The sequence below is a fragment of the Myotis nattereri genome (genome assembly GCF_964212035.1).
Source record: "Myotis nattereri genome assembly, chromosome: 16".
Taxonomy (NCBI): domain Eukaryota; kingdom Metazoa; phylum Chordata; class Mammalia; order Chiroptera; family Vespertilionidae; genus Myotis; species Myotis nattereri.
This window is the reverse complement of record NC_138091.1, coordinates 43,365,629-43,389,734: the sequence shown is the minus strand read 5'-3', so window position 1 is coordinate 43,389,734 and position 24,106 is coordinate 43,365,629. Positions and strand designations below refer to the sequence as shown.

The 24,106-nt window shown below is 44.0% G+C and overlaps 1 protein-coding gene and 1 pseudogene across 2 annotated transcripts; both read right to left on the bottom strand.

Annotated features, from left to right (window-relative positions):
* Positions 1–1,454: 1,454 nt before the first annotated feature.
* LOC308532905 (C-C motif chemokine 3-like) lies at positions 1,455–2,817 on the bottom strand (annotated as a pseudogene). Its single transcript has 3 exons — positions 2,730–2,817; positions 2,000–2,117; positions 1,455–1,557 (listed from the first exon to the last, which is right to left on the bottom strand). The product of its transcript is annotated as a C-C motif chemokine 3-like (transcript).
* A 16,760-nt stretch (positions 2,818–19,577) lies between these two features.
* Positions 19,578–20,976, bottom strand: LOC308532906 (C-C motif chemokine 3-like; the record flags this gene model as incomplete). The annotated part of the gene is made up of 3 exons (XM_081110582.1): positions 19,578–19,668; positions 20,078–20,192; positions 20,901–20,976. 3 exons carry the CDS (start codon positions 20,974–20,976, stop codon positions 19,578–19,580), a joined length of 282 nt encoding a protein of 93 aa, XP_080966708.1.
* Between the last annotated feature and the right edge of the window lie 3,130 nt (positions 20,977–24,106).

Below are 24,106 nucleotides of genomic sequence, written 5' to 3'. Positions count from 1 at the left end.
GCATATTAGGCTTTTATTATTAAGGATATATAATGATTATTATGTGTATTCTTCCATAGCTTTTTTCCTCTTTTAACAATATGCTTATGGGATTCACCTGTGTTACTGTGTGTAGCTGTAGTATGCTTGCTTTCACTCCTGCTGATATTTCAGTGTATAACTACATCACAATTTATTTTTAATTCGCCCCCTTTTATGCTTGCTATGAGCATTCTTATGCATGGTTCCTGGTATACATGTGAACGGTATCTGTAGGATGTATGGAGGAGAAGGTAAGCTATGCTTACCTTTACTCTGCAGTCTTCCAAAGCAATGGGACCAATTCACACTCCCAGTAGCAGACATGTGTGTGCCAGTTCCACACCCTCTCTAATATTAATACTTCTCAAATTTAGTATTTAATTAGATATGGAGGGAGCAATCCAGGACAGGAGGGAGGTAAGCGTAGTTTGATGAATTTTGACCATTACCACAGTGAAAATTTAGGATATTTCCGTCACTCCAAAAAAAGGTACCCTTGTTCCCCCTTTTCAGTCAGCACCCTCCCTCATCCCCAGTTTTTTGCACCCATTGATTAGATTTCTTTCCCTAAAGTTTCACCTTTTCCATAATATTATGTTAATAGAATAACTCCGGGTTCCTGATAAACTCCTGGACTCAGGTATTACTGGGGTTGGCACACCAGCCAACCTCATTTAGTTTGGAAGCTATGGAGAAAGGCAGAAGGATTAAGAAGGACCTAGTCTTCATTCTTAAGAAAGCTGAATTTATGAAAGTGCATACATATGCATGCTAGAATAATTTGCTTTGGTGTTCATTTAAATGGTGGATATCCCTCGTGCATGTAAGTTTGCACTTATTTTTAATACTTTGCTTCTTTTTCAGTGTATGAGCATCATTTCACATGCATAAAGCCTGGTGTTGTTGGAACAACACTTATTCTTTCCTTTCCTCCCCTTAGATGCCCCTAATCATCCTATCTCTTTCCTTTCAACCAATGAAACGGATTTATCAGGGAAGAGAAAAAAACAAAAGAATAACCAGAAGTCCAATATTTACTGAAGAAAGCAAAAATAATCTTTATTATTCTGACAGTGTTACAGAGCAAAGGGCTTATACAAACTCAATAAGCATCTGTTGATAGATTTGGTCCAATGCCTAGCCAGAGACAGGAGCACAATCATTCACTATCACCCTGATCATGAGGCAACCACTGTATGCTTGACTGGGAAAGGATTTGGGGATAAGAGGGTGTTATAATGATTTCTCAGCGAAATCATTTAAAAAAAGCATCAAAGGAATACAACGATTTACAATATTTACGTACTTTACTAAATTAAAGAGAGCTTTCAGAATGTGGTTAGTGGAGGGGAAGGACGCAGAGGACAGGGAACTTCTGGGGCTGCAGGAACATTCCCCTAGTCAGCATCCCTGCTGCCCATTTGAGAAATGACTCACTGGACTGCTTGGGGAATCTCCTTCAGGTTGTTGATGTATTTCTGAACCCAGGCATCGCTGGGATTGGCACAGATATGCCGGCCCCTTTTGGTGAGAAAGCTGTAGAGAAGGCAGAAGTATTATGTAGAGGATGAGTAAGGACATGCTTGACCATCTGTGAACCCTTTATCCTCATCCCTGTGGGCAGCTCAGGGCTAGTCTATCCTGTCAAGGAATCATCCCCCAACCCTCAGGGACTTTTGGTCTTTCTCTGAGTGATTTATGGAAATAACCTAAGGCCGCCTCTTTTCTGCTATGGCTTTCTCTCCTCTCTCCCCTCTACTTTTGGGCACACCTTCCTGGCTCCTGAAGGCCCCATTTCACATCAGTAAACAGCCCCAGGGGCCTCTCTCTTTGTCCTGCATGCACAAAAGGCCCCCAGAGGGTGGGGCTTTCCCAGGATGGCTCCTCATCCATCAGCTGGTGCACTTGTGAACCCCTCCTGACTTAGACTCCTGTGATCTGTGTCACCCCAGGGATGGGCAAGGGGACTGACACTTACACAACAGCATTTTGGGGGCACTGGCCGCTGGTCTCAAAGTAAGCAACCACAGATTTGCGGGGGATCTGCCGGGTCACGTAGGTCATGCAGCAGGTAGTAGGTTTGATGTAAATTCTTTCTGTGGGGAAACAAGGACAACAAGAAGTTGCTCAGGAGCGCAGGCAAGCCTGAGAGGGCCAGGAAGAAATGGAGAGAGACAGGTCAGAGATGAGGCTTTGGGGAAAAGGAAACTGGATATAACTTGGCTTTTTTGTTCGTTTCTCATTCATTTCCTTAGTCTTATCTTTGGTTTGTCTCTTCATTTTGGTCTTTAATTACTCTATAGGGAACCAAATTCTACTCTCGTTTCCTAAATCTCTTTGGGGGAAATTTCTTTTCTAATCCATTAAATCATAAGATAGCTGAGCGAATGTAGGGACAATTCTTACAACTCTTGGGAATAGCTAAGGTGATTCTAAAACTTACCAGCACCCATAGGATCTAAATAGACCTAGATTCTACCTCATGCTAATAACCCAATAAATGAAACTTTAATGATCGCATCCAAAAAGTAATATAAAATCCTGCCACCCAGATCAATAGACTCCATTTTGAAACCTTTTGAAGAAAACAACAGTGTTATCTTGGCACCCCATTCAAAGTTCTCTAATTTCACATGGGGGTTCTCAGACCAGAAGACTTGGAAGATGTGGGCTGACTTCTGGGCAGAGAGTGGGGAGCAACTGTTAAGAAAAGTGGACAACAAACTCACCTTCCTCATAGGAGTAGAGGACCCTGGTGCAGAGGATGACAAGGACGGTAGCTCCAAGGAACTTCATGATGCGGGGCAGGCAGAGGAGTGTGGGCAGAACTGAGACGGAGCTTTGGAAATCACTGCTGCTGGCCGCCTTCTAGGATCTGCACTATCTTCCCTCCTTTTATAGGCGGCCCTGGGCAGTGGGAGCATAGGAATTGGAGGTGCCTAAGCAAGAAATTTTACGTATGTTGGTATCACGTGGGTTGTACAACAGGGGTTGCCTGAGGTTACTCCAGAAGTTGAGGGTACACACAAGAATGGTTCAATTGCTAATGTGATTGGGATGCTTATGAGGAAGTTGTTTCTCCAGATGGGTGACCAGGAATTGGCACCGCCTGGGGACCATGCTTAGCTGTTTCCTTTTCACATGACAGATCTCTCTGAAGTGTGGGGTCACCGCCTCCTTCCATAGAGCAGTGCTCTGGTGCACTTCCACAACCGTTCTGTCCATTTAAGTGTGACAAGAATAATAATGCCATCGAGTCTCAGGCAGCATAAGCCAAGGGACTCACACTGTAGATGGAAAATACAGAATTGGGAAGCCTGGAGGTACAAGAATGGTAAAAGTAAGAATTAACCTTCCAGTAATTGTCTATTTATCAAACATTCACCACAGACCTACAATGATGTCTAGATATAACACTGGGTGTGGTCAGCAGTCTTAAAAATGTCCATACTCTTTGAACTCATAATTTATTTCTCATAATCTATTCTATGGAAATGACCTCACAAATGTGGAGCACATTAGGGACAATGTTGTTTGGTGCACTTTATCTATGATCAAATAATTGACAGCAAACTACACATTCTACAGTGTTGGAATGATAAAGTTAACCCACTGATGGACCATTACCAGATAGAGTGACATGACAATACTTGATTTTTAATATTAAGAATTAATAAGCAGGATGAACAATTTTATATGCAATTTTATTTCAAAAATCCTGGGAAGAGAAAAAAAACAAACCAGAAAGAAATAAAGCCCCCTACCTATGACTATCTTCTCCACACCCCGTGTCCCGTGGGTTATCTCTCCTCCACAAGCCCTGCTTCTCTCCAGGAAGGAGGAAAAGTACTGACATCACACAACAGTAGGAACACTGTTAGTGTCACTGCAGTCAACACATTTATGACAGGTCTGGAGAGAAGTAAGGGAGGCAGTGCGATGTCTGCCCTAACTGCGAGGAAGTGGAAATCAGCCCGAAAAAAGCCAACTCAACTTCTTCCACCCCGAGGGGACCAGCAGAAAGTTGATGGAGATGTCACTGCTCAGGGTCTCAGAGTATGCCGCTCAGAGTAGGGCATAAAGGGAACCAAGGAAACTAAGCATTTCTTCTTTACCTTGAATTTTTGTTTTGACTCTCTGCCCTTGTCTTGCTCCCTCTTCAGGGAATAGAGCTATTGGAATAGTTGGCCCTTGTTCCGTCTCTTTGGGGGAACTTCATCTGGTCCACAGATGGTTCTGAAAATCACTCATAGGGAGGATGTCTTCAGGAGAACGGAGGGGAATCCGCCATTTGGCTCATCGTAGGAACCAGTGGGACCTGGCATTTGCCCTCCTCTGTCTTTCATGTCCAGAGATGAGGATACATAAAAGTCATTGGGAAACAGCCCAGAATATTTTGAAACCTTCTGTGAAGTTCTTTGCTTTTACTTAGTGACTCTCAAGCCATAGGACTTAAATGATATGGTTCAGACATCCCAGAGCCTTGGGACACAACTCTAAAGGGAAACAAGGATGAGGGTCGAGAGAATCCTGTGGTACAGATAAGACTTGTGAGGAGATGTTAACAAGAGCAGCCTTCGAAACCTCAGTGATACTGGGCAGGTGGAGGAGTGTGGGCAAAGCCAAGATGGGTCTGGACACTTGCCTCTGCCTACATTCATTTTGTGTCCCAACCCATGTCCTGCCTATTTATAGGCAACTCTAGGCCGTGAGGAACAGGAGGCTGGGGATGGTGTCATGTCACGAGGTGCACATGCTGAGGTACCTCGGTCACGTGGAGGTTCCAGGTACACAAGAATAGCTCAGTTGCTCACTTGTTGGGGCAGATTATGTGGAAATATTTTGGACAGTGAGAGGAGGTCGTATGATGTTAATGTCAGCTGTAAGTTCATGGAGAGATCTACAGATTAGTGATTCCTTCCACAGGGCAGATAAGACACTTGTTACAGCTCTTCTGACCATCTAGGGCAGTGATGGCAAACCTATGACAGGCGTGTCAGATGTGACACACGAACTCATTTTTTTTGATTGATTTTTCTTTGTTAAATGGCATTTAAATATATAAAATAAATATCAAAAATATAAGTCTTTATTTTACTATGGTTGCAAATATTAAAAAATTTCTATAGGTGACATGGCACGAGAGTTAAGTTAGGGTTTTTCAAAATGCTGACATGCCGAGCTCAAAAGGTTCGCCATCACTGATCTAGGGTGACATCTGTGATGATGCCACAGCATCCTGGGCACACAAGTCACACTTAAACCACACTCTGGGTGAAAAAGAGCATGACATCACGTTGGTTGGCGCTTCGAAGGAAATGATTAACCAGTGAGGGGGAAGCCAGGAGTTGTTGTCACCAGGGTACAAAGCTTAGCTGACTCCTTCTACCATTAACAGATCTATCTATGAACTGTACCATTCCCCTTTCCCTTCCACAGAGCACAGACTTATGTTCTTCACAGGTGTGACATATGTCATGATGTCACAAAGTCTTAAGTAGCCTGAGCCATGTTTGATCCAGACCCAGATGGGCAGAATGGAATTGGGGAAGCTTGGGGTACAGGCATAACAGGAGTGAAGGTCAGCTTTTTTTAAATCACTGTTTCCTTCATCAAACATTCACAAGTTCCTACAATATGTCATCACTGGGTTCAACTGGAGGGAAAGGAAATAAACATGCATCTGATATGGAGCACCTATATAGATGAGAAGCCCTACCTGTCCTTATTTTTTGACCCAGAAAGTCTATAGCTAGGAAAATATGTTAGGGAAATAAGATCATTTGTGGAGAAAGTTTTATGCATGTAAACGTTTGCTACAGTTTATTTATAACAAAAAATTGGAACCAGTCCAAATGTTCGTGCTACGATAATGTATGATAACGTTAATACACTAGGATGATGATTGAATAAATTAGGCAGCTTTTAAAAATACTGGAATGATTTGGAAAAGTCTCATAATATCAAGTATAAATAAGAAAAATACAAAATTTTCCATATATTGTGACTACAATAATGCCTCCCTTCAACTCACAGTAAAAAGAGAGAGAGGAAGGGAGAGAGAGAAACATCTATTGGTTGCCTCCTGTACGTGCCCTAACCAGGGATTAAACCCTGCAACCTGGGTATGTGCCCTGACCAGGAATTGAACCAGCAACCTTTTGGTATACTGGATGACACTCCAACCAACTGAGCCTCCTGGCCAGGGCTGGGAGAATGTTCTTACTAGTCATATCTGAGGTGAGGCTTGCGGGCTAGAGTGGCCAGAGTTAGCAAATAAAAATAGAGTATGAATAATTTTTTTAGTAAAAGTATGTCCCATGCAATATTTGGGACACACTTGTACAAAAAATTATTTGTTGTGTATCTGAAATTCAAATTTAACTGGGAATCCTGTATTTTATTGGAGGTGAATACCCCTTATAAAGTCTATTTCCTGTGGGAGATAGAGTTCACTTTAGAATCACTGGGGGGAGATTTAAAAAATTCCCAATACCAGGACCTCACTCAAAAGTTACCACTTTAATTGGAGTTAGGTGGGGTGGGGCATCAGTGATCTAAAAACTCCTGAGGTGATGTGAATGCACAGAACCACTGTTGGGGTGCAGTCGTAGGCTGTTGGGGGCCAGCCTTGGTGTTTCAGAGGCAATACAACTTCCTTTCAGCTTTCCAAGGCTTCTGGTCTGTTTTTGGTCAATTCTGCTGGGTGGTTAATTAGCATCCAAAACCTGTCAGCCAGGGTCGCCCCGAGGACTGGGTTTCAGAGAGCCTCTCCAGCTCACCTCTGGCAGCTCTAGTCATTCCTTTCGCTGCCACAGCCTTCTCATTTCACTGACTTCTGCTTCCACACTGCCCTCTGCTGATGAAACAGTGCCACAGCATGGAGGTCACCACAGTTCGCTCCCTGCCTCTCTGCCCGCATCCCAACTATGCCTTCACAAAGGACGCGATTGTTCATCTTGTTCACAAGATAAATACTTAAAAGAAGAGGGGAAGGATCAGGCTGTGTATGGACCCCTTCCTAGCCTCCCATCTTCCCATTTCTGCTTATACAAACATTAGCTTGGAGGGGAGAATTCTGCTTTTCCAGATCACTGATTCTCAACCAGCTGGGTTTAAAGGCAGTGAGTAGAAAGGGACTCTTATAAACTTTTTTCTTTCTCTGCTAACAGAGAAGCCAACTTCAAAGTCAGCTAATCTCTTTCTTAACAGGCTTTACTGATTTATGCAAGAAGTAACTAGTCTCCAACATCTTGAATTTCCCTTTTTGATGCAACCGTGGCTGGCAGCTGGCCTTGGTAAGAATCTATAACAGGCCATGGGGTGGGGGGTGGGGGGTGGTAACCAGCTGCTGTGATAGCTAAGGGTGTCCTCACTGACTTTGACCTCACCTCTGCCTCAGCCAAGTGCATTTTTCAGGCTCTGTAGCAGTTAGGGTGGTTTGAGTTTTAGCATCAGAAAAGCTGACTCAATAAAGGGAACTCTTTGCTCACATACCGGAAACTTCAAGAAGTAGCATTAGCTTCAGGCAGGGCTTGATTGGTGAGCCTTAAGTATCACTATAACCCGTGATTCTTTCTGAATCTCTGATCTCCCTTCAATTGGTCCTTCACCCTATGATATCCAACTGTGAAGTGAATCACTTAGCTTTACAAATTACTCTCTTGAGACCCCTCAGTGGGTTTCTACAGGAGGAGAAGTCATGGCCTTCCCTCCACAAAGGAGGAACCCACTAGGCTGGCCACTATCTCTTTTGTTTGTTTGTATCTATTATCTTTCTGGCGTGAACTTGTTGATTTGTTGTATTTCCACCACAGGGAGTGAGTTTCCCATTGGTCAGGTGACCCCGGGGAAGATAGCTGAGCTTGAGCCTTCTTTCCAATGGCACTGCGCATGGATTGGGGAATCATGTATTCCTCCTTGCTTAGGGAAACCTAGTGTATATCAGTTGTGGCAGCCCAATTACTCATAGTATCCCCTTTGCCTCTCAAAATGGGCTCATCCTACCCATAGACCGCTGCTTGGAGGGACTCTGCCAGCAGGAGCTGGTGGGATGGTCTCAGGGCTGATGTCCACAGAGATCCCTGGCTGTGTGGGCAAAGGTGCTGAATCCAGTCTGCACTTGACTTGTAAATTCTTGCACCTGGCACAGGGCTGGGTGCTCCAAGAAGATGTCTTTTCTTAAAGTGCTCAGGCTAACAAATACGTAATAATATAAATATTGGTATGATTGTTGATATACATATTTTATATACATAGTTTCACACAAATATTATCTTTATGTACTTCATCCCGTTCAGTGGTTTCATATTTATTATGTGGCTATACTATGATGTTTTAAACTGTTCCTATTTTGATGAATTTGTTTCTCTTTCATTGCTTTTACAAGCTGGGCTACAAAGAATATCTGTGTGCCTATACCTGTGTGTCTTTAGGTAGAATTTCTTGAAATACATTCCTAGAAATAAGGTAGCTAGATTGGAAAGTATGTAAGTTATTAAATTTGCTAAGAAACTGTCTTTGCCCAGCCTTTGTGTGTGTGGCTCAGTGGTTGACTGTAAACCTATGAACTAGGAAGTCACGGTTTGATTTCCGGTCAGGGCACAAGCCTGGGTGGTGGGCTTGATCCCCAGTACAGGGTGTGCAGGAGGCAGCCGATCAGTAATTCTCTCTCATCATTGATGTTTCTATCTATCTCTCCCTTTCCCTTCCTCTCTGATAGCAATAAAAATATATTAAAAAATAAAAAAATAAATTGTGTCTTGCTCTTCAAAAATCCTGACTACCCAAGATCCACTTTTTGGTACAAAATATAGATAATTTAAAACAAAAGCAAGTAGGGCTTATTTTAAAAATTACCATATATATTCTATTAAGAAAAGAGTGGTAAATCCTTATTGATTAATTCAGTGGTTTTTGGTCTTCTGTCTACATGTAAATCACATGGGGAGTTGGTTAAAATCTAGATGCCCAGATCCAAACCCAATAAGTTCTACTGTGAGCATTTTTGACAGCCATCCCAGGTGGTTCTGGCATGCTCTGAGAAATGAGGGCAAGGCTTGCATCTTAGTTATATTATTTATTAGCTGCACGACAGTGGGCAAGCTGGTTTAACTCTCTGAGTCAACCTTTCCCCTCTATCAACTGGGGCTAGTGATAGTACTTAGCCCTTGGTGCAATTGTTAGGATTTAAAGGACAATGCATAATTCTTAAGGAAGCTTGATTTATATGAAAAATAAACTTAAATAGATCACTATATATCAAGAATGTATTTACCTAGAAAGGAACATATTTATCTATTACATTATACACTAGGTACATAATAGTCTTTAAAATAATCGTTTTGAAAAATAATGTTTTATTTTTAACTTTTTGGAATATACAGGTATTATTGTCATTTCCTTCCTGCTCACTTCCCCTTTTCAGATTTTACTAATCTTTGCCCCCCATCATTTTTTTCCACCCAGAGATCCTGACTTTGTCACAAAACAAAGCCAATAAAATTACTATTGATGATTCTATAACATATTCTGATAAAATAAAACAATTAAGAATGTTTTTGTTTTTTTAAAATCCCATTTCACACAATTGAATACAGAAGTGGTCATTAACATTCTATAAATAATTGTTGGTTGATGGTTTTGGAACAATTTCCCCTAGAAGAACAAGCTAAATATAACCACTCACCTACACACTGAGTGTGTGTCAACCACTGTGTGACCAGAAGGCCTAAGGAGGGGTGATGTTGTGAGGTCTCTCCCAGAAAAGCAGGCAAGAACACATGGAAATACATTACAAAATATAAATAGTCTAAAATAAACTAAAACTTACATTAGGAGTGTGGTTGCTTGGCAACCAGCCCATAGGAGAGGTGGCTTTGGGAGTTGAAGGAACATTTCTTGGGCTTGGGCCCCTGCTCCCTAATCTGCCCTCAAATGTAACTGGTTTCTTGTTGATCCTAGGTCACTTGGGGATTCAGCTCCAAGGTCAGTGATGTACTTGACACCAGGACCTAGTGGGTTGGCACAGACCCGCTGGCCTCTTTGGTTTGGAAGCTCTGAAGAAGGATAGAATTACAAAAATTGAGGAATCATTGCCGTAACCAGTTTGGCTCAGTGGATAAAGCGTCAGCCTGCGGACTGAAGGGTCCCAGGTTCGATTCTGGTCAAGGGCATGTGCCTTGGTTGCGGGCACATCCCCAGTAGTGGTTGTGCAGGAGGCGGCTGATGGATGTTTCTCTCTCATCGATGTTTCTAACTCTCTATCCCCTTCTCTTCCTCTCTGTAAAAAATCAATAAAATATATTTAAAAAAAATTGAGGAATCAGCAGGGGAATTCTGGTCCCACATTGCCCCCTCCCATCCCTGTACCCCTCCACCTCGGGAAGCACAGGATCAGCCCGCTTTCTCAGGACCAAGCTCAGATCCCTAGCCTTTTCCTCAATGATTTAGAGGGTCTCTACAGGCAGCCTCCCCCTTTTATCATTTCCTCCCCAATTTCTTCTGTCCCTGGCTCCCAGGCTGCTCCCTACACACAAGTCCTGCTGGCTCCATCCTATACACTGAGTGGCCAGATTATTATAACCACCACATCAGCACTTCATTGACACTTCCAAAAATACTGAATATTGAAAACTTCCTAAGCAAATACTCTCAAGGTATTATTATTATTATTTGCATAACTAATTCACTTCATTGTACTGATGGGGTGGTCATAATAATCTGGCCACTCAGTGTATACACATTTCAATGGAACCAAAAGTGTAAGCCCTGCTGGCCACCAGGCCAGGCCATGTGAAGGTGTGCCCTGGGTAATGGTCGATGTAGCGAGGCAGAGGGAGAGGGCAAAGCTAGTGTCCCCTGGCTTATGTTCCTTGCGAGCACCTGTAGCCCCCAGATGTGTGCCAAACCCGAAGCCTGCCCCTCAGGCCAAAGCACCAGGGCAGGCAAACAGGCCCCTTTCACAGAGAGATGCGGTATGTTCTGTCTGCTGCTTGTACAGTGCGGTAGCCCCTTGTTGCCATCTCTCTGATGGTTACGGTTCCCTGAGACTCAGGAACTCAAGTCCCCACCCTCCCCCAGCCACTCGAGCCAGTAATCAGGGGGCACCCCTGGGTGGCAGCCGCAAAGACCAGGGCACCAGACCGGTGTAAAGTGGCCCTCTGGGAGATGCTGTGGAGCGTGGCAGAGGGAGAGTGCAAAGATGGTGCTCGCCGGTGGAGGGTAAAGATGGCACCTGCCGAGAAGGAAATATGTTTAGGGTAAAAAAAGAAAGAAAAAAACCAGAAAGAAAAAAACAAACGGTGCCTGCCAGCTGCAGTGAGGCAGAGGGAGTGTGACCGTGGCTCCCCAGTGCCTCTGTTCCCGGAGTTTCCCAGCAGGCCTGGCCCCTAGGCCAAGGCTCTGGGATCAGCAGGTGAATCTCTCTGATGGAAAATCAGCGCTTCCAGAGGCTGCTTCTGCGCTGGGCCTGGACACAGCCCGTGGTTGTCAAAGCCAGATGTTGGGGAGCTTGTCTCTCAGGTGCCTGATGTGGGGTACTCACCCTTCTCTCCCCAGGGAGAAGCTCCGGGTTTGCGATTCCCTCGTGACTATGGATTATGGAACTATGTCTCAGCCTCTCCTGACCACCGCAGTGTGGCTTTTTCTTGTTTGCAGATGCAAAGCACCTGCTCAGCTAGTTTCCAGGGTTGTTGTTTTTTTTTTTGGTTGGGTTTTTCTGGGTTTTTTTTTTTGAGGAAATTGTTCCACATGCAGCTGTAGATCCGGTGTGTCCGTGGGAGGAGGTCAATTCAAGGCTCTTTTTATGTCGCCATCTTGGACTGGCTCCTCTCTCTCTCATGTTTGCTCTAACCTTAGCTTTGGTTTCCATCTTTCCCTGCAGGGAAGGCTGATAAATGAAGAGTCTGCCTCTTGTTCTAGTTCTATCTGGGAAACTTAATCTGGTCGGGGAAGAGATTTTTCCTGCAAGAGACTATCTCTGTAAATCACCTACGAAGTGCCAGCGAGGTGAGTTTATTACTGAGCTGATCCCTGGGAAGCAGGTGAAGCTGGATTCTGCTTCTTGTTGAACACCCACTCAATTTAACCATTCCCCAAGTAAGGCACACCCCTACCCTGCCTTCCAGGTGTTTAGAACGGAAAGCTAAAACTCCTTTGGAAAGAAAAGCTTCCTGAATGATAGCCCAGGGAATTTTGATTTCACTTGGGTGCCTCTATCCATAGGACTTTGATGATATGGTCTGACCCGAGCCAGAAAGTGGAGGACACTAGTCAGAGGAGGCCTGGGAACAGAGGGCCATGGTGAGGAGGACAGTGAAGGCCCACGACTCGCTGATGCCAGCTTCCTTCTAGGGTCCACACTGTGTCCTCTGGACCCCAGGGAGATGGAAACTGGGGGTGTGGAGAAAGGAAGTTTTTAAGTGTAGTGGTACCTGTTGACTTGTACATGCAAGAGGGGTCTTGGGTAATCACAGGGTTCAGTGTATTTGCAATAATAGTTCCAAGTACTCACTTGTCTGGGGCTGTTTAATGGGGAAGTGGTTTCCACAGCAAGAGGAGGTGAGAAGTTGATGTCACCCTGGGACAACACTTGACTGGTTTCTTCTCACTAGAGCTCTCTAGTCATAGTTTCCCTCAGCAGAGCAGAAACTTCTCTGTTATTCCACAGCTGTTCGAACCGAATAGGTGTGACGGGTGCAGTGATGCCATGAGTCCTGAGCAGCACAACCCATCTGAAACCACATCCAGGGACAGAGCTGTGTTAGCAAGGCCTGGGCTCAGGAGTCAGGCGTGCAGGCAGCCTTTCCGACACCTGCTCATAAGAGAGATCCAACAAGGGCCCCGATACACACAAAGTAAAGGGCCCGAAGATGTGTTAGCTGTGGGTGCTCATGTGCATTAGGAAACTTAAGATAATCTTAGCCTTTGACCAAGATAATCCGTGTTTAGGACTCTATTTCCTAATTAAGTAACTTCAAATATGGGAGAAAGGTTTATGCATAAGAATATTTGGTCCCCAGCACATTGATAGCAATTGAAAATTAGACCCAGTTTAAATCATCTACAACATGGAAATGGTGAAGAAAATGATAGCGTCTTGACTTGGTTGACTATTAGGTAGCCTTTACACACAATGTAATGACATGGGAAGTGCTTATGTTATAAGTTAAAAAAAAATCCAAGATGCAAATTGGCTTATTTTATTTTTGTTTATTTATTTGCATATTTTTAGGTGTTGCTGATACAGTATTTTAAAATTATTTATTTTTAATTGAATTTACTGGGGTGACATTGGTTAATAAAATTATATAGGTTTCAGGTGTATAATTCTGTAACATATCATTTATATATTGTGTTGTATGTTCACCACCCAAAGTCATGTCTCCTTCCATCACCATTTATCCCCCTCTTACTCTCTTCTATGTCCCCCACTCACCCTTTCCCTCTGGTAACCACCATACTTTTTTCCGTATCTATGAATTAATTTTTGCTTAATCCCTTCACCTTTTTCACCTGCCCTGCCACTCCCTCCCCTCTAACAGCTGTCAGTCTGTTCTCTGTGTCTATGAGTGTGTTTCTCATAAAAATTAGTTTCTTTTAATGAGGACCCACCCAGTGTCTGGGGATGTGTCAACTCCATATAATATTTTTTTGTGGATGCTGGTCCCAGGAAATAAGGAGAATAGAAATAGCAAGGTGTCCTCTCTCACCTACCCCTTTGGCCAACTAATATTAAAGGACTTCCCACGCTTCCTCAGTATGGGCAAACTCAGTAATGATGATTCAGTTCTTCCATTTCCCCTGTCCCTGGCCTTCTGCTTGTGTGGAGTGGTTAGGTGGTGCCGTGGCGGGGCCAGTCCTACCCTCATTGGTATGTCCTGGAGCCGACATGTAGTTTCATTTCCAGTGGTTACTCTGGAACCACGAAGAGTGTGATGTCCCAGCCTCAGATTTGGGCAGTAGTCATTTGTAAGTCAATAGGAAACACACAGGTCAGCATCTTCTTAAAAATCAAGAGGGGGGAGACTAAGAGCTTCCCAACTAGAGAGCACAGGAGAAGAAATGTTCATCACATACAAAGTGTTAGTGTCCTTCATGCATCAAGGGGGAAAAGCCCCAGGAAAGGACCAGCAAATACATTTTAATGAGGATAGGTTTTTCCTGACCAGCATCTATTCTACATCCTTCCTGATGCCAGAAACCCATAGTCCTTTGAGAAGCCAGTCTTCCCCATCATCCTCAGACTTCAAGTTTGTATGAAATTCATCCAACCCACTATCCAGGAATGTGCCTTGATTCGCTTAAGTTAATCAAGCGGTTCTCAACCTGTGGGTCGCGAACAATGAAAATACATCCTGCATATCAGATATTTACATTACGATTCATAACAGTAGCAAAATTACAGTTATGAAGTAGCAACGAAAATAATTTTATGGTTGGGGTCACCACAACATGAGGAACTGTAATAAAGGGTCGCGGCATTAGGAAGGTTGAGACCCACTAGAAGCAAATCAGTGAAACCCTCCCCACAGCCACGGTGAATGGTTAGGAATTGGGATTCTGACCTTAAGTCAGGCAAGTCCAAGAGAACCTAGTGATATTTTTCAGTGGGACACAGTCTCTCTGTTCCCTGAATAAAATGAAGGATTCATGGAGCACTGGAAGGTACTGGAAGCCCCTGGCATTCTCACGTGGAAGGGGGATCAGAAAGAGAAGAAAACAGGGCCCATGGGCCTTGCCTGTACCCTTCAAGTCTTGGAGCCACAGGTTCATGTATTCAAGCCTCTTTGAGTTAGGTTTGTTTGCCTGTTTTCCTCCTTGAAACTTCCAGCATCCTGAGAAATAGAGTCCTGTATCTGTGTGTAGCTACAGGGTCAGTTAAAAGTAATAGCTCACCCTAGCTGGTTTGGCTCAGTAGATAAGGCGTCACCCTGCGGACTGAAGGACCTGGGTTCGATTCCAGTCAAGAGCACATGCCTCGATCCCCAGTGCGGGGCATGCAGGAGGCAGCCGATCAATGATTCTCATTATTGATGTTTCTAGCTCTCCCTCCTTCTCCCTTCCTCTCTGAAATCAATTTAAAAAAAACATGTAACAGCCCAGACTGAAGTGTGGGATTGGCTGATCAGAAAAAGTAGGAGGGAATTTGGTGAGCACCATTGTTGTTAAATGGAAGTGGGTTTTTAACTTTGTTGTGCATGGGAATTACCTGGAGATTTGTTAAAACCCGGATTGCTGTGCTCCACCTTCCAGAGGAGGGCTTGGAATTTGCATTTCTAATGAGTTCTCAGGTGCTGTGGTCTGGGCACCACCTTGGAGAACTGCTCTCACATGATGCTGCTGCTGGTTGAACTGTGGTCTGTCGTATGGTGGGTGCTAAGGCCCTGTGTCAAACACTAAGGCTGCAACATTAAAGAATTTGATAGGTAAGATTCTGTATATTGGAATATAATAGCTACTTCTTGCATTGACCAGGAAGATGGAGGCTACATTGAAATGGGCTCATCTGAAATCGGGAAAGGAAAAACAGTCAGCTTTGCCAAGGAAGGCCTTCCCAACCTGTTGACTGTCACCATCAGCTGGAGTCTAGAAGGGCTACATATGCAGAAATTTCTACTGCAAGCTAAAGGTAGGGCAAGCAGAGTGGGAGGTGGGAGACATAACAGGGAAAAAAACGCACAAAACAACAGAGTTCCACTGCGGCCCTAACTCCCCCTCCCGCCCTCTTGTAGGAAATATTTGTCTTCCCTTCTTGTGAAGGTACATAAATATTTGTGCTGGGCCCTCCCCGGTTTGGCTCAGAGGTTAGAGCATTGGCTGAAGGGTCCCAGGTTCTATTCCAGTCAAGGGCACGTGCCTTAGTTGCAGGCTTGATCCCAGGCCCTAGTTGGGGCCTGTGCGGGAGGCAACCAATTGATGTATCTCTCTCATATCGATGTTTCTCCCCCTCCCTTCCACTTTCACTCTAAAATCAATGGAAAAAATATCCTTGGGTGAGGATCATCACTTCTTCACATTGCCCCACCTGTGCAGGGGCCAAGATGGAAGCAGAGGTCTCTCACCAGAGGCCTGGGAGGTAGGGATGTAGGGGTGACTGTAGTATTGAGGCCTCTGCTAGGAAGCACACATCCCTGACCCCAGTTACAATGCAAGATGTATAATTGGACAAGCTCTTTGTTTCTGGTTGTTTAGCCCGTAGAATTGACAGAAAGAAAAACCAGAAACCTGCTATTATTAGAAGGGTGTTGCATTGCCAAAGAAACCACAAGACCAGCCCAAAATGGCCATTGATTGCTCAACACCACGGGCAAACCCCAGGCTCCTACCTCACACGGACAGGAGGTGGGCAGCCCTCAGAGAAGGGCTCTTCCCCAGCACATGTATGTGTCCATGGTGGGCATTCCCCAGGGAGGTCAACCAGGAGGCTGACCAAGGATCTCAGTCACATCTCAGACTCTGAAAGCCTCTATATCCTGCTTAACAATGCAATCCCCATTCTCCCTTTTTCCTCATAGGGATCTTTGTTCAATTACTCTGTTCACAACACTTGTATTTAAGGGATGTTGAGCTGGTTAAGCTTCTCGTTTGGCTTTGGGTTGCTGGACCTTGCGGAACAGTTTAGTGTAATTGAGCAGGTTTTGTTTGTCCCACGGTGCTGGAAGTCAATAAGAAATGGGGACACCTTCACTGTTTCTTTGGAGACCAAGGCTGTTCCTCCCATTTTCATGATAGTGCCTTCACACTTACCATAGGTGTGGATGGTGATGGTGTTAGGGGAACGGGGCCCTCATAATGGGAGGGGATTGTAAAATGTTGCCTGGGAGGACCCTCTGTGTGTATGTGTATGATGTGAAAGTCTTGGCCAAAAGGACTTCTTCATTGCATTGTCCTTATTATATAAAAGCCGTTGTGGCATACAGACTGTTATGACTAGCCAAACTCTGTCTTCTCTGTGTCAGCTCAGAGTCCCAACCAGAAAATGGTTCCGATGGATAGAATATCACCCATCAAAGAGTGGGGTAAGATGAGACCAGAGGGGTAAGCAATTCATGCTCACTGAAAAGTAAATAAAACTATTAAAAAAGTGCAGAAAATAAAAAGGAAAAGTACCCATTCTTAAAAATATGTTATTCCCATTTCCTCTAAGAAATCGGTTAGCTAATGGAAATGTATCTTTCCAAATATTTGCCTTTGCAAATATATATGTAGATATGGCTTTAAAAATAAAAATAATAACATTTTATACATATACTTTTATAGCATATATGTAGAGTGTGTACACAAATATTAGATGTAAATATATATACCTTTTGTACATACTATTATGGGCACTTGCCATAGGTATAAATGTGTGTTATCCTTCTTACTGACCACAAAATATTCCATTGGTGGGCATCTAAATCCTCTACTGCCTTAATCCTTCACTGATGGATGTTTCCATTTGCTTGCTGTTTATAAACCGTGCTGCAAAGAATTTCCTTGTGCCTATATATTCCTATCCTTTGATAATGTTGCTACAAAATAGATTCCTAGAGATGGAATCAGGGCCAATGATAACTATGTCAGATAGTATGTGCATTTTAATGTTTGCTTAATGGGAGTGTTTAATTGTACTCTAAAGAGTTTGACCAGCCCTAACTGGTTTGGCTCAGTGGATAGAGCGTTGGCCTGCGGACTGAAAGATCCCAGGTTCGATTCTGGTCAAGGGCATATACCTTGGTTGTGGGCACATCCCCAGTAGGAGGTGTGTAGGAAACAGCCGATAGATGTTTCTCTCTCATTGATGTTTCTAACTCTCCATCCCTCTCTCTTCCTCTCTGTAAAAAATCAATAAAATATATATTTTTTTAAAAAAGAGTTTGACCACTACAATTCTAAACTCATTTGGGTATTAAAATAGATTATTTTAAACCAAATGAAATAATCATGGCTTATAAAAATTAATACATGTTTGTTTTCCCATAACTCTTTTGGATTTCTCCTTTGGCAAAAAGGACCCTAGCTAGTGTACATTTCTTATAGTTATAACTATAGCTCAGGCAATCCATCTATTAAATAACTCAGCTTTCTCAGTTAACATAGAAACAGAATTCTGCTCCACATGTAGACTGGCTAACTTTCCCTTTAACATTAGCCATTCATTTTGTGGAGCATGGGTTCAAAGAAAAGAAGGTGCAATATACCTGTTACCATATGCAGGTATGCACCGCATTTGGAAGAGTGATAGATCCTGTCTGACTATTTCCGTGATTCTCAGCTGTTAACATGCATGAGGAAAGCCCGATAAGCTTGGTAGAAATACACATTTTCAGGTCCATCTAAAAATTCTGATATGAATTGTTTAAATGACCATTGTTCATGAAACAGAGTGTGGGATCTTGGAGGGAAGGTGGGGAGGGTAGATGCGTGGGAGGTAATCAACCAAAGACCTTGTATGCAAAGATGCATAACCCTTGGACACAGTCAGTAGGGTGAAGAAGGCCTGGAGGGGGTCAATGGGGAGGAAAAAGGGAACATATGTAATACTTTCAACAATAAAGATTAAAAAACCACAATCATTGCTTGTGATTGAATATAGGTGGATTGCATTTGGGAAATAACTTGGCTACTGGTTAAGAACATAGTTGGTAGTTATAGCAAAGTCTAGTTCGGGAATCAGTTGTACCATTTGCTGTGTGATCTTGGCCAAGTTGCTTAACTTCTCTGAGCACTAGCCCCAGTTTACTCTTCTGTCAGTAGGCTATATTATCTCATTGTGAAGATGGAATAGACACTGCAATGAAAGTACTGAGCCTAGAGTAAGTCTCAGATATGTTAGTAATTGCTATAAAGGAAGTTTGATTTATCCTAACTACGTACCATGAATACCCTTCTTAATGGTATCCATTCGAGTGTGAATTCTCCTAGAGCATGTACAGTATGAATTGATTTATAAAATATTCATAATTTCAATGTTCCGGAAATGTGGCTTCAGTGTCAAGCAGAGTGTCTCTGTGGTAGCCCCCTTCCATCTCTCCCAATTTCCCTCCATTTCACATCTTTCTATTCTTTGCCTAGTATTCCTTTCAACCAGTGGTTCTGATTTGCCAGATAAACAAAACCAAACTCAGAACCAGTTTACTTTTTTAAAAGAGCATCTTTATTATTTCTCCATGCTGAACACAGCACTGAGCAGAAACGTTTCATAGATATATGTCAGTCTGGTGGCTTTGGCGCCACCTCTGCCCAGAACAAACTGATGGCAGTCGCTCAATTGTTACCAATCACAGTGCAAGTGAAGGGGGAGGGGAGGGGAGGGTGGTGAAGAAGGTATCCCGAGATCTCTTGGAGCAAATAGTCCCAAACACAGCATGATGTTCAAAATAAATTACAAAAATTAAATAGTATAAATAAGCTGAAATTTAAGTTAGGAAGAGTCCCAGAGTGTGGGTGCTGGCAACAACCAGCCCACAGGAGAGGTAGCTGTGGAGGTGACAGGGGTGTTTCCAAGGCTCAGGCCCCTGCCTCCTGTTGGTCCACTGAGGTCACTGGGTTCCTCAAAGCTGCCAGGCCACTCAGGCATTCAGCTCCAGGTCGGCGACGTATTCCCGGACCCAGTCCTCATTGGGGTTGGCACAGACCTGCCGGCCTCTTCTGGTTTGGAAGCTATGGAGAGGAATGGAAGGGTTACACACTGGGGAGTCCAGCAGGGGAACCCTGGCCCCACCGTGGCCCTCCACCCCACTCTGTGCTGGGCAGCTCAGGGCCTCCTTGCTCTCTCAGGGACCCTCCACCTATTTCAATCCAGAGAGCTCTTCCCACTGACTCAGGGAGCCCCTCAGAGGATCCTGCTGCAGCCCCCTCTTCCCCTCCCTTCCCTCTGGGCTGGGCCAGCTCCTGCCCTGACTCTGCAAGCCCCTGGCCAGGCCAGGCCACATCTCAGCAATCTGGGTCCTGCATAGTTGATAGGATCTCCTGGAGGACAGGGCCCTTCTGTGCCCCTGGGCACTGCTCCCCCCCCCCCCCCCACATCCTCTCTATCTCCCCAGGGATGGGCAGGAAGACTGGCACTTACATGACACCAGGCTTGGAACACTGGCTGCTGGTCTCAAAATAGTCGACGATGTATGTACGTGGAATCGGCCGAGGCGCATAGGTGAAGCAGCAGGCGGTCGGGGTGTCAGCACCAGCTGTCGAGGAAGGGACAGAATGAGCCTGAGTCACAGTTCAGGAGCAAAGGCAAGATCTGAGAGCTAATCCCTGAGGGTGAGGAAGACAGCCTTGCTCAAGGCGTGGGCTGGGAGACAAGGCCACTAGAAGGCTCTGGGCATTTCTGTTTAGAAGAATCCCTGTCTCTGTCCTTGCTTCTGAATGTATCCTCGTTCTCTTTGCGTCTTCATTGTGGGTACTGTCTTTCTTTTTGTGATCCAGACATCCAAGCAGACTGTTCTGTAATCTCATCTCCCTTCAGGCAATCCTGTCTGATTCAAGAAGCCATACCCCAGCAAGAGAGAAACCTTGGACATATCTCCTATGACATCCAAGGAAAGAGCTCTTGGGGGACCTAGAATGGGTTAGCTGCAGAATACCACCGCCGGGCAGTAGCAAGACTTGGATTCTGTCTCTGGTGAACTCACTTGCTTAGGTCTCTACTTTGCCATCTGTAAAATGGGACTATTGCTCCCCTACCCGACCCTGGCTCTCAGATATGGGGACAAGGCTAGTTAACACCCTTTTAATGAAAATACAAGTCTTGCAGAAAAAAAGCAACGATGCTTTATGGTCCTTTAAGAAGTTCTCTGTTTTCTCTCAGAGGCTCTCAAGACCACAAAAAAAGATGGTTGTGGTCTGACTGTGGCCAGAGAGCAGGGATGCCCACTGCAGCAGCTCAGACTCACCTGGTGCAGACAAGACTTGGCTGCAGAGGGCCATGGTGCAGAGGAGGACGGCCAGGGCAGCCCCGGAGACCTTCATGATGCTGAGCAGATGAACTGTGAGCTCGCTTGTCAGGAGAGCAGAGATGGGAGCAGGCACTCGCTGCTGGCTGCGTCCTTCTGCTTTGCGAAGCCATCTCCCCTGCTCTTTATAGGCAGCCCTGTGGATGAGGAAATGGAATCCCGGGGTGAGGTGGGAAATTTTTAAGCATCGGCTGAGTGTTGCACAACTCAGGGTCCTGGGCGACCACAGGGGTTCAGGATATCCAAGAATAGCTTCTCTGAGCTGTAAGTCTGAGCCCACAACTCGTGACTTGTTCTGGTTTCTTGTGAGGAAATGGTTTCCCCTGAGAGCAGGAGGAGAGAAGAGTGTCTTGACTCTGGGCTATTCTTAGCCGGTCCCTTTCCATAGAACCTATACATGAACTCTCCAGCCCCGTCCTACCCACAGGGCTGAAACGTCTGTGCTTCCCCAGCTGCTCTAACCACTCAGATGGGGTAGATGTGATGATGTTGTGGAGGGTGGCACAGCCTCGCTTGGATGTAAGAAACGGAAGTAAGGAGTCTCTGCTAGAGGACTAGGAAGGATGAGGTCATGGTTCTGTCATTTGTCCACTCATCTAACGGTCATTGAATGACTAGGGTCACTGGGTTAAATACTAGTTGAGGATTATAAAGAAACATTAGATGTGGGTGTTAACATGTCAGGAGCCTAAAAATATTTATACCTGGTAACTTGAACACATTTCTAGGAAAGAGTTCTAAAGAAACCAACCCAAATAAGAAAGCATCTTCCAACATGAACATATATCTGACCCAGCATCATTTATAGCTCCAAAATAAGGAGACCCAAATGTTCCTCTATCAGAAATGATAAAGTAAAATGTGGTATATCCACTGGATTGCTTATTATTAAGCCCATAATCTGAATGGAGTGTAGTAGAATAATATCAGTTACAAAAATGTAAGATTAGCACTGGCTGGTTTGGCTCAGTGGAAAGAGCATCAGCCTATGGACTAAAGGGTCCTGGGTTCAGTTCTAATCAAAGGCACATGCCCGGGTTGCAGGCTCGATCCTCAGTGTGGAGCATGCAAGAGGGAGCCGATCAATGATTCTCTGTCATCATTGATGTTTCTACCTCTTTCTCCCTCTCCCTTCCTCGCTGAAATAAATAAAAATATATTAAAAAATGTAAGATGGGGAGAAATGTAAGATGAAAAATTATACAAATTGTACAAGATGAAGAATTATACAAATATATACACACATATGACAAATATTATAACCATATACAGATGCTAGGCAAGAAAAAATAAAAAGCATTGGAAATAAATGCCCCAATGCTGCAATAGTACTTATATATGTGTGTGAAAGATCTATGGATGGCTATTTTTCTTATTTTTCTCTTTTTCTGCAGTTTCCTCAGTTTTTAAAAATTTATTTTTATTGATTTCAGAGAGGAAGGGAGAGGGAGAGAGAGAGATAAAAACAATGATGAAAGAGAATCATTGATCGGCTGCCTCCTGCAGGCACCACACTTGGGGACTCAGCCCACAATCCAGGCATGTGCCCTGGCTGGGAATTGAACCGTGATCTTCTGGCTCATAGATCGACACACAGCCACTGAGCCATGCCAGCTGGGTATTTTCTCAATTTTTTAACATGAACATGTTTTTCCTTCCTAGTCGGCTCACAAATTTACAAACACATTTTGTTTTAAAACATTTACAGCAACACTGGTTGGAAAGTAGGTTGTTGTCGATTATTTAATTTTAATTTGAGAGAAATATACCAAGTTTCTATCCAAGGTCCTTTGCTAAAATGAAGTCTTGATTTCCATGTCTCTGAACTATTTTAAGGAACCTGTATCATATTTACATAAATAATGCCGAATTCAAAGCAGTTTTCTTTTTTTATTCTTTTTGATTCATAATGTCAGTGGTGTGAAAGGGCCTACTTTCTCAGTCAGGTCTGTATGGTTTTTCCTTCTCCATTCTTTATTATTTTATTGTTACATAATGAATAGGCGTAAGTGACATTTTATAATGAGAAACAGATTTAGTTCTTCTTAATGATCTTTGTCCTCTAGATGCCCCTGGTCTACTAGGAGGGGCCGAATATATATATAAACAGGTAACCACAGCACTTAGAAGAAAGTGCTAAGATTCCTGGGGGGAAATAAAGGAGGGGGAGGAAGCAATGACCTCCCTTGGGAGGGCTGAGGAAGGCTTCTTGAAAGGGATGGGATTTTGGTTGGGTCTTGAAAGCTGCCCAGGATTTGAACATTCATGGATGGGGATGTGCAGGGGTCCAGCTGATGCAGTCACAGGGGTCCAGCTGATGCAGTCACAGGGGTAAAATTGCTGGCTCAGCAGGAGAGAGCCGTGGGTGTCGCTGCACACTGGTGGAGCAAATATGGACGATGGAGCTAAACTGGAGCCATATCCGAGGGTGTAGAATTCCCCCAAAAGGGGCTAGAACAATGGAGGAAACAAACATGAGCAAAGGGAGACCACACCTTAGGAACTCTGTCCTTCTGTGTCTGTGGAGTTCCTTCTCTGAAACACGTGGGCTCTGTTTCTGTCCCATCCCTGGGATTGCCAATGCTGGTCTTGAGGGAGGTGAAGCAAAGACAAGGTCAGGACAGTGGCCGGTTTCACTGAGGCTTTAGCATCCAGGTGTCATCCCTTGTTACTGTCGGTTCCGGAAAATTGAGTCTATCACTTGTTTCATTGGAAACTCTAGATCACAGACAATGCCTCCTCCTCACCCACATCCTCTGCCCAGTTGATATCCTAAATTGTGTTCCCTCCTTTACTTCTTGGGGGAAACCCCCTTCATACTTGTGATTCAGTGTATGAGAGCTAGTTTCTATGAGTTGGGCAGGACAAGAAAAAGGAAATGGAAAATGCTGAATCAGCCACTTTCTGATAATGGACTATTATCAGAAATGGACTATTATCTATTCCATGATTACAGAACTTACTGCGTTGCATTATGTGCATTATTTATGTAATTTTCTCTTCAAAAAATTTAGACCATGTCCTGTTGATTTCAAACCAAATTCATACCATGTCTTGTTGGTGGATTTAAACCAAATCCTAGCACATGATAATTATAACATGATGAATTTTCTGACATAGTCTCTATTTCTTATAATTTTGTTTAT